Source organism: Dendrobium catenatum, unplaced genomic scaffold (genome assembly GCF_001605985.2).
Source record: "Dendrobium catenatum unplaced genomic scaffold, ASM160598v2 fragScaff_scaffold_627, whole genome shotgun sequence".
NCBI classification, from domain to species: domain Eukaryota; kingdom Viridiplantae; phylum Streptophyta; class Magnoliopsida; order Asparagales; family Orchidaceae; genus Dendrobium; species Dendrobium catenatum.
The window spans coordinates 905382-920770 of NW_021319089.1; the positions used below are offsets into that span (position 1 = coordinate 905382).

The 15389-nt window shown below is 35.0% G+C and overlaps 2 protein-coding genes across 4 annotated transcripts in view; one reads left to right on the top strand and one right to left on the bottom strand.

The window, feature by feature from the left end:
* The first annotated feature begins 31 nt into the window (after nt 1-31).
* On the top strand, nt 32-5984 carry LOC110112702 (beta-carotene isomerase D27, chloroplastic). Its single transcript, XM_028695371.1, has 6 exons — nt 32-140; nt 976-1075; nt 1274-1365; nt 1484-1564; nt 2878-2946; nt 5515-5984. Exons 1-6 carry the CDS (start codon nt 45-47, stop codon nt 5647-5649), a joined length of 573 nt encoding a protein of 190 aa, XP_028551204.1. The 5' UTR covers nt 32-44; the 3' UTR covers nt 5650-5984.
* Nucleotides 5985-6537: 553 nt separating this feature from the next.
* Nucleotides 6538-15389, bottom strand: part of LOC110112672 (receptor-like cytoplasmic kinase 176) — a 32889-nt gene continuing 24037 nt past the window's right edge. For all 3 annotated transcript variants that reach the window (XM_020844974.2, XM_020844973.2, XM_028695372.1), the window contains 3 exons: nt 8198-8572; nt 7861-8104; nt 6538-7264 (listed from right to left, as the gene is read on the bottom strand). In XM_020844974.2, coding sequence (XP_020700633.1) covers nt 6742-7264; nt 7861-8104; nt 8198-8572 — 1142 coding nt within the window. In that variant the 3' untranslated portion in view covers nt 6538-6741. The remainder of the gene's footprint in view (nt 7265-7860; nt 8105-8197; nt 8573-15389) is intronic.

Below are 15389 nucleotides of genomic sequence, written 5' to 3' on the forward strand. Positions count from 1 at the left end.
TGATCCCTTATGATAAATCGTTCTTTTAAAGCTGTAGAGGTTGGATGGGATCCGAGAAACTTGGTTATGATGGATTGATTGAAATTGTAAACCGCCTTATGCTGAAGGGGAGAAGCAATTTGGAGACAGAACAATCAGCAGTAATCTCCTTCCTCTTTATCATTTATCTGAAAAATAATTTCATAATATATATATATATAATATATATATATAATATATATATATATATATATATACAGTGTATGTGTGTTTATTTATTTTCATAGACACGCTGTTAAAGATTAACTTTGCTTCCCTTAGGAGGAGAATGGAATCCCTATTTAATTATTTTTTAAAATTATTTTGATTAACTGTTTTATATTATCCTTAATCTTAAGAACACACCTTTAATTATGATCTATGGCATAATAAATATGTCGAGATTGATTTTCATAAACTTTCATTATGATTTAATTAGTCATCAAACCTGTGAAAATTTTAATGATAATTGGAAAATATATAGAAGCGCTTTTAAAAATGTAATTTTGTCCATTTATTTTATAAATTAAAACCTTCAATTACTTGCAATATATCATTAATAATCCATGCATTCGATTTTAAGCTATTTGAAATCCTATAAACGTAAATCACGATTTTTTTTCTCACATAATCAGAATTATCCATTATAAAATTTTGATGCATTCGATGAATGACCAAAAGATCTTAAAAACTCTTGATATCATGTATATCACTAATTTTAATGATGCTGAAGATGTTGAATTGTTTCCATCTTGCATTTGAAGGTGATAACATCAATTTTAATTAGATTGATGATACTAATTCTACTCATAAGAAGGGAAAAGTACATCTCTCTCAAATTAAATATATTCAATGATCATAACTTTGCAGTAGCTGTCTTTGATTTAACCACCCTACCCTTTTGAATATGTTACTTTAGCATGAAATGGTTTTGACAGCTCCTGTAACGGATGACAGGTTAGGATACTGAAATCATTGTTCCCACCACTCATACTTGTTCTTTTCAAAATGCTTGTAGCACCTATAGGCGGTGGAAGGTTGGCTTCGATGATGGTTGGTGAGTTATTACTAATTTTCATCAATAGTTTAACTTTTAAATTTAGATTTAAAGGAAGCTACTCCTTCTATATCATGCTCTATAAGAATGTGGTTCATAATAAAATTGACAAAAATGAAGAGAGCGTACAAATATATAAAGCAAATACTTGACACCTGGTCATTCAGTGTTTTATGTTCATCCATTTTTTTCCTGAAGCAAGGGTAACTGCGTGGTCTTGTCAATGGCTAATGGGAGCCTCTTCAGTTAATTCTATTGATCTTCCAGATGGATCATCTTGCTCTAGTGGGGTATTTTAATTCCAGTTTGTAGTATATTGATCTCATGTTAATTCCCATGGTTTTAAATTTCTTGATAATTGCATATGCTATTTTCTGAATCTGATTGTTTCTTTTTACAATTTTTTAGGTCTTTGTAGAGAGATGCAAATATCTGGAAGAAAGTAAATGCATAGGTATTTGCATAAACACGTGCAAGCTGCCAACTCAAGTCAGTGGCTAGTACAATCCATATATTTGAGTTAAATCTTTATATTAATGTTCACTTTTTCCATGATAGAATGCTATTATAGTTTTTCTCTTTTTAGTTAATTAACGAGCAATAATAAATGTTTGTATTTATGAATATGGCGGATCTTGCGCCTTAATATCATGTTTTTATACGCAGTATCTTCCTTAATGTAAGAACAAGTTGAAGTTCATCTTTTTAAACTTACCAGTGTGATTGGATGTATTCAACGCGTAAACTGTCCCAGTTCATGTTCCGAGGGATGCCTACTTTCTCTCCTTTCAACTTTTGCATGTTTTATTATCAATCCATGTGTATGTATTAAAGTCTTCACACAATCACACATAATTCCATTTCTCCGAAGTCCTTCAATTTGACTTGATAAGAGAAGCCTTTGATAGTCATTTTATTTTATTCTTTATAATATGAATTTCATTTTACTTATTTTAAAATCTCCATGACTTGAGAAAAATATTGACAATAAATTCTATAAAAAATGAGTATATATTGTTATGGTTCATATGCATCTACATCATACTGGAGTACTTTTTAAACGACCAATTGTAGATATATATGCAATGATGATTATATAATAAAGTTATAATTTTTTTTAAAATATTTAATTATTTGCTTTTATAAAATGTTTGGATAGGAATTGAAAAAAAATAATAATATAAATATATAAAGTAATAATATGAATTGCTTGGTATCATTCTACAAAAGTTCATTAAAATGGGGAAACATTAGTTAAGAATTTCCTGTTTAATTAAATATATTCATTGGTATTAATAAAAATTACGGAAGAATGGTCTGTCTGTACTACCCGGATGCAGAGTAATAAAGAGAAAAAATGTAATCAGAAATTGGGCATATTATTAGACAGAAGTAATCTATTGGAACTAAAGATCTTTACTTTACAAAGTTCCATTCCACGCTTTGATTGTTATATATATTTATGTATGTAAAAACTAACACATTTTGCCTATATATAGTTGGTGTTTAAGGTAGAATATTTTATTCATGTCCTTTTAATATTTTGGTAGGTACCATTTAGGTTTATTCTTGGGTTAGCAAGTGTTTGGAAATATGTCATATAGGTTCTTTTTAAGAACATCTATGAAGCCTTTTTAAAACTTAGCATCCAATGATAAATTTTTGAAGCTAAATGGATCTAGTAAATTAAGTGGGCTAGCTGTAATTCAAATTAAAAGTTTTACTTTTTACAATCATATGTTTCCTCTTTCATTTTTTTTGAGAAGAAATTTTATTGGTTTTTTTTTTAATTGCAATTCTAGACTTTCTTCAAGGACTACATGGGAATTCCGCTGTATATGGAGCCAAAGTTCAGTGACTATAGCTGCCAGGTAAAGATGAATGGCATTCACTGCCCGTTGATGAATTTTAAAGAATAATTTGATTTACCTATCCATTAGAAATTATTTGTTCTTCCCAAACATCACATATCTCCTACCAATTGTCTCATTAAATTATACTTTACAACCATTATCCCCTACTAACCAACACATTTAATGGATTAATAGTTTATTATTGAAGCTGTAAAATGCATTGATACAGAAGGGTATTAGAAGAGCGTAAAGATAAGAATGACTGATTCGTTTTATTTGGGTGAGTGTATCCCCAATTAAATGGGTAGTCCCCTTAGATAAGTGATTATGAGCAAGATGGACTTTTTATCTTTGGTGATTTTGGGCGAGTGAATACCTATTTTTATCTATTTTTATCGTATGATTTTTCTTTCATTATAATGAATTATTTTTTTATATACTCTTTTAACAGTATTTTAAATTGTATTTCTCATGAAACAACAATCTACTTGAATATATACACATGACCACCTTCTCAATTATTTTGATAGGTAGTGACCGGTTTGTGACGAAGGTCATTTCTCTTAGGAGTAGATCCCTCTAGGGACTTGCCTAGGACCAGAGAGGAACTCGCCCAAGGATAACAACGAGTGTAATTAACTCACATTCGGCAACTGGGCAACTAGGAAGTTTCTCATTATACAGATAGATCACTCATTGCAGTCAAAATCTCTTCCTCCGAGCTCGATAGACTCCGTTATAGAAAAGCATTTATCTTAGGGGTTCCACACTCCATTCAGCTACCACTACTAGGCTCAAGGACTCTTCATCCTTGCTACACTACTCGCCTTTTACGAGAAAGCGACCTGAACTTCCTATGCCATTCGCCAATTAATTTGGACAATTCTCTAGCTACAAGTCTATCTCCTCTCGTTCTCACCCACAAACTCACCCTATGCCTACTTGCCCCTCTTGAGCTCGCTCGACCATCAATTTCTCCCTCCTACAACCAATCATGAGGTGATACGTATCCTAGAGTAACATATATTATTGCACGGGTATTCTGGATATTCTATATTTTTACTTTCCTCTATATATCCTTTCATATAGTCCTCAGCCCTGTTAAAAAGGGTGATGAGGAATAGTTGGGGGATCTTTGATCTTGGATCTTTAGACCTTTTCTAGATCTCTTGTGTTATACTTTTTGTATTTTTTGATTGAGATAGTGGAGATTATCTAGCCTACTTTTTCTCTCTCTACTCTCCATTCTCACTAACAAATTCTCATCACCAGACATATCTTTTAGTAATGTTTGGCATTGTCCAACCACAACAACAACAACATCAAGCCTTTGTCCTACTACGTGGGGTCGGCTAGATGAATCATTTTTCTCAATTGTGTCATGTTAAAAGTCAAATTTTTGTTTAAATCTAATGATGAAAAATCATTTCTAATATTTTTTAACCAAGTCTGTTTACCTCTACCTTTCTTAACATCAGTCAAATCTAATACCTCTACTTCCCTAACCGGGTCATCAGAAGGCCGCTGTTTTATGTGACCATACCATCTAAGACGACACTCTCTGATCTTATCTTCCACAGGCGCTACTCCAACCTTTTCATGTATATACTCATTTCGTATCATATCTCTAAGGGCAAAGCCACTCATCAACCTGAGCAACATCATCACTACAACACTTAACTTAGTATTATTCTTCTCTTTTAATGGCCAACATTTGACACCATAAAGCATTGCAGGTCTCACCACCATCTTACAGATTTTTTCCTTAAGTTTGAGAGGCACTTTTCTATCACATAATAAACCCGATGCATTCCTCCACTTTAACCATCCAATTTGAATTCTGCTGATAATATCTCATTCTATTTCACCATCACTCTGAAGAATAGATCCAAGATATCTAAAATGTGCACTCCTTTTAATGACTTGATCACCCAAAGTCACAATCTCCTCACTAGCTTTATTAGTACTAAAATTACACTCCATATATTCAGTTTTAGATCCTTTAGACTCTAAGTTTGACCTCCATAATTCAAGTTTACCTTCAACTCTCTCTCCAGTCTTATCAACAAGAAAAATATCATTAACAAAAAGCATACACCAAGGTATATCCTCTTGCAAATGTCTAGTGAGAACATCCATGACTAAAGTAAAAAGATATGGGCTTAAGGCTGATCCTTGATTTGATCCAATCGAAATAGGAAAATACTTGGTCAAACCATCTTGTGTTTGAACACAAGTAATAGCTCATACATACATATCTTTAATGATTTGAATCTAAGCGTTATTAACTCCTTTCTTTTCAAGAACTCTTGATAGCACTTCTCTACGGCATATGCATGTAGTGTGAAGGGATTGGCTGATCGATAGCAAGCACTAATCGAGATTTAATACCATATTGAAACTATTAGGAATAAACATTGTTGATTATACCAAAACATTGTAGCCATGTATAAGCAAATACAATCAAAAGACAATGAACGACGTAATAGTAAGCATGTTCTAATTTAATTTAATTTTTTTGAGTCCAACTTCTTTCCTGTTTTCTCTTTTTGAAAATTCTTTACTTAAACATTCATACATTCACAGTTCAATTTTGGAGTTCCCCAACCTCCCCGTTCAAGTGACAGTGCCCTCCATGAGCCTTGCCTGGAAATATGCCCAAACGCCAATCGCCGCAAGGAGCTGAACAAAGGCCTTGCTGTCCAATGTCCCAAGGTATAAAACATGTAAGAAGTACCAGTGCTCAATATCCCGGAGAATTATTTTTTGTGACCAAGAAAAAAAAAAGTATATCCTAGGAGCAAGGCTTCAGTACAAAAATATAACCAGATATTTGGAGAATCATTTAAAATTTTCTCCATTTTGGAAAAAAAATGTTTGGATGTATAGTTTAAGAAGTAGCTTGAACATTTGTATTTGAACAATTTCTTCCATGTCCCAGAAATTGTAGCTGCTCCTATAATTTGCATGTTAAAACTTGCTAAAGTTGAATTTTCCTCTACTTTTCTAAGGCGTGGATGGGTTGCTGTTCATTAAACATAGCAGGATCTTATTTATATTCACATGCTAATATGCCAGTAATTGTAATTTGTAACTAAGAATCGTTGTAGATTCATGCCGCAGTTAAAACATTGTTGTTAAAGTATTGCCGATGAAGATAATGCAAGAAATTATGATGATTTATACTGGAGGTAGTTTGATGGGTACTATGATAAAGTTGGTCAATCTCCAATTGAGTTCTATTATTTGCTCTGAATTCCAATTTAAGGTGTTTCATATTCCAATTTTTAATATGTATGCATGTAAGCCATTTCATATAGCATATTTTGTTACAAATTGCATGTATTTTTTATTATAGAAAAACAACTATTATAAACTCTTCTATGATGCGAGACTAAAAAATTGAACTGAGTTATAATATGAATTTAGGATAAATTGGGATGCAAATGTATATTATAAAAATATTACAAAGCCCTTAAATAGGATAGCCATTCTTTTTTGAGGGTAATGTTGGTGCCCAAAAAAAATACAATTTATGCACAACAATTTTCAAAATTTCATCAACAAAATTAACACTTGACAAATAACATACCCAATGACAACACAATCTAAGCAGATTATAAAACATCACTCAATTGATATGTTCAGACGAGAGATATGAACAAACCAATAGGAATCGGGTAAATCAAAATCATCTGTTGCAGCAAATTCAAAAGGAAAACAATCTTTCTCTTTCCTTCAAAATCAGAAAGAAACCCAAAATGCCAGGGGCAAAAGTTTAAATTGAAATATACAAACATCGGCTTCCCCGACTCATCGGCCTTCATGCAGGTCTTCTGAAAACACAGCCGTCCTCGAAATGTTCTCATTATCAAACACGCTCATACCAGAAAAAGGCCCCGAAGAGAACATCGAAGAAGTACCATCAGATTCATAAGTAGTCGAAGATTGCCTTATATTCGGCCGGGCCGATGGCGTCGGCATTGTGTCTTGGTACTCTGCTAGTCGCTGGACCATCTTAAGCGACTGCACCACCTCGCCCATTGTCGGCCTCTGGTTTGCCTCCGGCGCAACACAAGCTGCGGCTATCGTGCAAACTCTCACGAAATCTTCCAATGGGTATTTGCCCTCAAGTTTTGAATCGGCGAGCTCTTCCAATCTATCTTTGTCCCGAAGAAGAGGCCTAGCCCAGGTCACGAGATTCTCCTGGCCAGATGGCTGTGACATATCCACGGGCCTCCTTCCGGTTAGCAACTCAAGCAGAACAACGCCGTAACTATATACATCACTCTTCACCAATAGATGCCCAGTCATGGCGTATTCAGGTGCAACATATCTGGAAGATGAAGATAGTTCGGCTTATACATCATGAACTAAAAGAAAGCAATGAAAAAAACAACAACAACGGGTCGGCTACATGAATCCTTTTTCGCTATTGTGTTATGTTAAAAGTTAAATTCTCACTTAAATCTAATGTAAGTGATATCATATCTAATATTTCTAACCAAGTTTTTTTAGGTCTGCCTCTATCTTTCTTAACATAAGTCAAATCTAACACCTCGGAAGGCCCCCGTTTAATGTGACCAAACCATCTAAGTCGACTCTCTCTAATCTTATCTTCCAGTGGAGCTACGCCAGTCCAACCTTTTCAAATATATGCTCATTTCGTATCCTATCTCTAAGGGTAAAGACAATCATTCACCTAAGCATCCTCATCTCTGCAACACTTTAAGTTATTATTATGCTTCTCTTTTAATAGCCAACATTCGGCACCATAAAGCATTGTAGGTCTCACCACCATCATGAACTAAAAGACAGCAATGATAAAAAAAAAAAAAAAAAAAAAAAAAAAAAAAAAAAAAAAAAAAAAAAAAAAAAAAAAAAAAAAAAAAAAAAAAAAAAAAAACTTTAGAGACATGTTTGCTACTATACCCAAATGTTCCCATCACACGAGTTGAAAGGTAGTTTGTGCGGCCTTCAGGGGCCTGCTTGGCAAGGCCAAAGTCAGAGACCTTGGCATGGAAGTTGTTCTCAAGTAATATATTGGATGCCTTGAAATCCCGGTGAATGACAGAAGGCTGGGAATCTTCATGAAGGTAGGCCAGTCCCCTCGCAGAATCAAGAGCGATCTTCATTCGTGTGTCCCAGTCCAAAGGACAATTTGCTCCCAAGGGACCTAAATAAGAAGGCAATTAAAAAAAAATCAATAAATCAAAAAACTCGCAACAAAGTTTATTTGCTGAACCAATTTGGTCAAGTGAAAGAATACCATGGAGCCAAGCTTCTAGACTCCCATTAGAAACAAGTTCGTAACAGAGGAGGTTCTGTGAAGAGTTGCGGCTACAAAAATAACCAACAAGTTTTACTAGGTTTCGGTGATGCAGCCTGCTCAACATCTCAACCTCAACTAAGAATTCTTTATCTCCCTGATGTCCTCCGTTGTTAAGCTTCTTAATGGCAACTGCTGTCCCATCACTTAAGACACCCTTGAAAACACGACCAAATCCACCCTCTCCAAGCACACTTGAGGTTTCAAAGTTATTTGTTGCTTCTTTGAGCTCTTCATATGCAAGAAACCTCATGCTGGTTGGATGAGGAAGAGAACTTTCTCCAGTTGGGGCCTCCAGAGAAGACTTCAGTTTTGCTGCAAAATTAGATTCACAATTAGAAACTAAAGAATGCGAACAATTTGCATGCCTTAGTTTTAAAAGCCTTACAGTTGATATGGTGCAATCTTAAATTTTTAATGAAAGTAAATATATAAGATGATATGAAGGTAATATTTGATCAACTAGTGCCTGACGACATCTACATGAGGTAACAGCATCTGACGTACTTTTCATATCTGAATGACAGGTCAAAAGAAAAAAGAACATGGGTTATTTTGCATTTCAAAATACTATTGCTACTACCACCCCTTTTCCTGCCCTCTCTACTCATTCCACTGCTCCTCCCTTCAGATTTAATTCCTTGATCTAATCTGCTTAGGTCGAGCCCACCATCCAGTCTATGAATGACAAGTAAATAAAATAAAAATGGTACCTTATTGAAACAGACCGTAAAAATAATATCGAAGGTCACTTCATAAGTCCCATCTTCACTTATTAGAATTGAGAATAACGTTTCATGATTGATGCGGGCAAAAAATCCGGGGGATGGGGCACCCGAGGACCTCCGCCCACAAGAACGACGGACAAACGACTACAAGATCGTCAAATGAGACGAACAAACTCTTACATTTCAAATAAAATCAAGACTTAGAAATTTAAGAACAAAATTACAACAACAAATTGAGATTAAACGACTTTCAAACTCAAATCGAAATTAAAGACACCCTAAACTTGCTTCACTTAGAGAAGAAGGATACAGATGGAGTAGCACTAGCGGAGAGACGAAAGATATTAGAAGCCAAGACGAAGGTTGGAAAGAGCTCGCAAGATTTCCGGAGGGGATGAGAAAAGAAGATGGACAAAGCTCACAAGCTTCTCCAAGCAAATCCGCCGGTTTACATTTCCAAAAAACACATATCATTCTCCTTTTAAAACAATACATAACCCCTCATATTTATAGGTATGAAAGGGGAATACCAGAAGACAAAACATTGAATCCACATAGGAATTCCAAACATTACAAGCCATAAAAAAACCTATTGCTTTTCACGGAAAAACAACCCAGCTCAGGAAACCGAAGGAGCAACCACGGGAACCAAAAAGGCCGCACGGAACCAAGGCGCCAAAGCCACGGGAAAACCCTTAGGCTCAGAAAACTAGTAGCCGGCCAAAAATCCAAGGAGCCATGGCACAGAAAACAGAAGCCCACCATGGAAGCCAAGGAACCAAGGCATGGGAAAATAAAACAACATTCTTGGGATTCCAAAAGCCCTTTTGGAAAACCAAGAGATAACTTAAATGAAGACATTAAAAACTATAATAAAAGTATATTAATTAAAAGATAACTATGAACTAAAATGTTAGCTAATAATGAGCTAACCCTTAATTCAATAAGTGAACTAAAGACCAGCTCATAAATGAGTTAAAATTTCAGCTCAATTTTGATTGAGCTTGTAAACTCAAGGGAAGTCAAAATTGATTTATTTTGAGTTGGCCCCCCTTTGTCTGCATCAATGCTCATCATAGTTGAGAATCACATTTAATGCTCCAATTTCACTAACCATTTGAGAACAACTTAAAACTTCATATAATTTGGATTCTCTTCCATTCCAACAAATGTTGCACTAAACCTCGCTCAGGAATTGAAAACAAAATGAGATTCAGGGAAGGGAGTGGAAAAGAAAGCAACATGACCTATATTAGTCATCAACACAATACCTCTACTCTGACCTGAGAGACTCTCCAACCCCTAACTTAGTTCCATCGAGTCTAGTTGATCAAACCATGAGGGTTTGAAATTATCTTGAGTTCAAGAAATTATCTAAATTTCTAGAATCCACCAAAACCTTCCAAAAGATCAAAGAATTTTCCAGAAGATCCCCTGAATTTTCTAGAGATGAAGAGAAGCTTTCAACATTACGAGTTTTGCATAAAATATCATTAGACAATACATGGCCGATCATATCCTTCAGGATTTATTTTGCTCACCCTTACCCGCATTTAAATGGTAGAGTTTAAAATTACTATTCCTAATTAAGCACAATGGAATTACAATAAGAATAGCATTATTTCTTATTTTAATTAGATTATCATTAGAAGGCATGAAGCTATTCCTATAAATAGACTGTTTAGTTTATAATTCTTTTACGTCTTGAAAAATAAATGAAAATTCTCTCATATTTTTATTGATACACTCGCTAAGCCGATTTTCACATTATTTTTCCTAACATTCTATATTTCTATCATATCATAGTTCAAATCACACAACTAATGGCTTGGTAGTTTCTCTCTCCAAATGCATTGGCATATATCACAACAGAGTCCGTCCAATAGATCTCCATCACTACATATCCCAAGGTTCTCAACTCAATCTCTAGCTCTCATCATGATTTTGCAAGGATAACCAACTTTTCTGAGATACATCAAGAAGGCAAAATTTGCATGAGTAAACCATATTCGTGTTTTGGAATCATAGATTGCATTGTAAAGAACCTTATCTTGGTCTTTTTGATTTCATCTCCAGATGCTCTTGCATAACTCTAGGCTAGTTTACATTGAAAATCCAAATTCTTGAATGTCTAATTCTCGTGCATGCTTGAAAGCTGAAGAAACTCTCAAGTCCTTATTATAAAAAATCTTAACCCAGGATTCATTTCTTGATTCTTCCAAGAAATCTACAGTTCGCATGAAGCCTACATTATCCTGCTAGTTCCATAAGTCTTCAGCATTGATAAGATAATACATTTGAGTTTTGTCATTTGACAATAGAGGATGACTGCACGTTAATCCATAGGAAGGTTGGCGACTATCACATTGGGCCAGTTAGACCATTAGGATGGTTGCAACATACCACTAAGAAAACTAGACAATTAAAATTATTGTTCAATATGGATTGATTACATTCTAGTGATCAAATACGACATGCAAACTCCATTAGAAAGTTGTTCATGCCATAAATCATCAAATGAATTCTTTTAATTGAGAAGATAAATCAGATTGAATGACAGCGTCTCTTGAGTGAATCAAAATATAATTATTCCATTGATTGCAATATGATCAACATCATTCTACAAGAACCGGCCCTACTTATCATTTATTTCATTTGTAGAAGCAAAATAACTTAAAAAGTGGATCTCTGGTCTAGAGCGCTGTCCAAACCCCAATTTAAATTAAAAAGACTTGGTTGATTAAAAAGTGGATCTCTGGTCTTATGCGAAATAGGGCATATATTCGGTTGGAGCAAGGGATGATTTCAAACAAGAGGGTGTTCGATTAAGCTGGAAGGGGTCGATCGGCGTGGATGTTGGTTTTCTTGTGAGAAGCAGATGAAACCGGGCAGGTTTCGAGTGGGATTGTGATCGGATTAACGAAGAACTGTCGGCGGTATAGGTGCAGGATCTGGCTTGGGCTTGCGCATGGAGTTGTGCATGTGAGAGGCAACAAGGGTGGATGAGGTCTTCATGGATAGGCTGGGCTGCACGGTGGAATCGAGCGAGCGAAGGGGTTTCGACTCCTGTGAGCGTCACATAGAGACGAGGGGGACAAAGGGAGCGGGCTTGTGTTTGAATGAGGAGAATGGGCTATGGTGGTTTTATTATGTAAGTGGAAGTTATGTGAGGAGCGTTGCATCATTTCATGAAGTGGGGCCGGTGCATGGGATGCAGAGACGTGCAAGCACAGGTAGTATGAGCTCAGATCGCATACTGACCCGGAGCATTGCTTCTTGAAGTTATTTGAATTTTCTTCATCTTCCCCTTTTTTTTATATAGTCAACATGCATAAGTCATTAAGAAAAGCAATGCATAAGATTTCTATACAATATGAAATGAGACTTGATATCTTTGAGCCATCACCTGAGCTCGCCAACCATTACATCTTGATCAATTTCTATAAAATTGGGTTTGAGAAGGAAAGGTTATTGTAGCATTGGTGATGAGCAAAGAACGTGCTACAATAAAGATTGACAACTTAACTCGAGCAACCAGCGACCAACCTTCACATCTATACTTAAGGGAGGAGATATAAAGAATTATATAGAGATTTATTACCATCTATCTTTATAAATGATTTCTTAAAACATATATTTTTATTGCTAGTATAACATAATTGACCATTATGCACAACCTCATACGACAACAACAACAAGCCTTTATCCCACAACCTTATACGATTAAATGAAAAATAATACTAGATTGGAGAAGATGAATCTAAGTGTAAATAATCTTATGGAATGGTAGTTATCGACACCATGAAGGTACTAGCTCTATAACAAGGGTGTTGGTGGATCCTGAGACAACCTTATAAGAGAAGACTAAGTAAATTATCATGTGGACACCATGATAATACTAATTACTCAAATATCGTTACGACCACTTCACCGCAATAACTATTTTAGGTTGATGACCCTAATGTTAACATGTTTTCATTATTTAGATGCCATATTTTCATTGGCCTACCACCAAATTTTATGAATGCTATGAATTCATATATTTTATATGGAATATTTTTCTTGAAGTTGTAAAATCTCTAAGTATCAGGCTGCACAAAATAAATAAAAGAGAGCCAAAAAAAAATAAGTCGGCAACTATAGATGACTGTAGAATTGGGTTATAATTGACATATGAGTTATCGAATACGTAGTAAGTTGGTATCAACAAGTCTTTTAGGGCTATTTTAAGTACTTCATATGAATTGTATGTGGGACCCATCAATGTGATGCCAACTTTGATTTTGTGCTATTAGCTTTGAATGGACTTTCAATTAAGTGATTTGTAATGTGGAGAGTTCTTGAAAAGAAAGGAGTTAATAACGCTTATATTCAAATCATTAAAGATATCTATGCAGGAGGTATTACTTGTGTTCAAACACAAGGTGGTTTGACTAAGTATTTTCCTATTTCGATTGGATTGCATCAAGGATCAACCTTAAGTCCATATCTTTTTGCTTTAGTCATGGATGTTCTCACTAGACATTTGCAAGAGGATGTACCTTGGTGTATGCTTTTTGCTGATGATATTCTTCTTATTGATGAGACTAGAGAGGGAGTTGAAAGTAAACTTGAATTATGGAGGTCAAATTTAGAGTCTAAAGGTTTTCGCTTGAGCAGATCTAAAACTGAATATATGGAGTGTAATTTTAGTAACAATAGACCTAGTGAGGGGATTGTGACATTGGGCGATCAAATCATTAATAAGAGTACACGTTTTAGATATCTTGGTTCTAATGTTCAGAGTGATGATGAAATAGGTGGGGATATTATGAGCAGAATTCAAGTTGGATTGTTGAAGTGGAAGAATGCATCGGGCTTATTGTGCGATAGAAAAGTCTCCCTCAAACTTAAGGAAAAATTCTATAAGATGGTGATGAGACCTACAATGCTTTATGGTGCCGAATGTTGGCCATTAAAAGAGAATCATAATACTAAATTAAGTGTTGCAGAGATGAGGATGTTTAGGTGGATGAGTGGCTTGACCCTTAGAGATATGATACGAAATGAGCATATACGTGAAAAGTTTGGAGTAGCTCCAGTGGAAGATAAGATTAGAGAGAGTCGCCTTAAATGGTTTGGTCACATTAAACGGAGGCCTTCCGATGACCCGGTTAGGAAAGTTGAGGCATTAGATTCGACTTATGTTAAGAAAGGTAGAGGTAGACCTAAAAAGACTTGGTTAGAAAATATTAGAAATGATCTTTCTTTACTAGATTTAAATGAGAATTTGACTTTTAACCGGACACAATGGCAATAAAGGATTCATGTAGTCGACCCCACATAGTGGGACAAAGGCTTGATGTTGTTATTGTTGTTGTACACCATCTATGAAAGATATAAGCAATATATTAAGGTGTTACTTTTCGATGCCAACTATAGACGATGATTCCTAGCTCATAGTACCTCACAAACAATAGGTAATTCTTTTCATTTCATCAAGACCCCTTGATAGGTCAGTTCTAACCCAACAACCCTTACAATTCCCAATGGCTTGAAATGACCAAGTTCTTAGGGTCATAATAATAAATCTGAAATCAATTTGTATCATAACAAATTTATATTAGAATATCAAGTTGATGTGGATCATTGTTAGTATAGGAGCATTAGTTCCAACTAAAGAAATTTCACTATCATTAGTTTGAGGGTTGGGAGAGACCACATTTGAAAACTACCCATAATCTCATGCAACCCTGGCATCAAGTTAAATTGATTATAACACAATTCAGAAGGTGTAAGAGAATTTTAAAAATCTCTACCACTATATAACCAAACTTTTAAAATAATTATACAATCAAAATTTTAACCAAGATTTCCAAATATCAAAGTTTGATGGCCACAATTATGACTATGATTAAAACACTTGTTGCTTGGCAAATCCAACACACCCTCTACTAGTTCAGATTGGATATGCAACAGAAAGAAAACTCAAGAAATTCAAGAGATACTTCCAATTGATCTTTCTATGGTAGAGGAGACGGCAGGCATTGATGAAAATATCATTCAAAAAGAAAAATTCAAAAAGGAAAATATTACTTCAGTATTCATCCTTTTTGGCATATGTTTGATGTCCTTAAGAAAAGAGTACTCGAACAAAGGCAACTAACAAAGAAACATCACGAGATGGCTGCATACTACTTCCCAGGAAGAAAGGTGAATTGCCACATTTGGCCAAACAAACCATTATGGTGGCAGCAACACAGAATTTGCTTCAACTTTGATATAGGTTGATCACACAATGCTGATTAACTACATCATGCCAACTCCATCAGGAGGCTGGCCCTAGCATAAATCATTGAGATGGGGGGTTCTGACAACAAAGAAAACTCACTAGTCACTACATGGACTAAACACATCAGATGAAC

Coding starts and splice junctions, on each gene's coding strand:
- LOC110112702 (XM_028695371.1), top strand. CDS start 45: ATGGGATCCGAGAAACTTGGTTATGATGGATTGATTGAAATTGTAAAC. Junction 141..975: donor TGGAGACAGAACAATCAGCA/GTAATCTCCTTC, acceptor AACGGATGACAG/GTTAGGATACTGAAATCATT. Junction 1,366..1,483: donor GATCATCTTGCTCTAGTGGG/GTATTTTAATTC, acceptor ACAATTTTTTAG/GTCTTTGTAGAGAGATGCAA.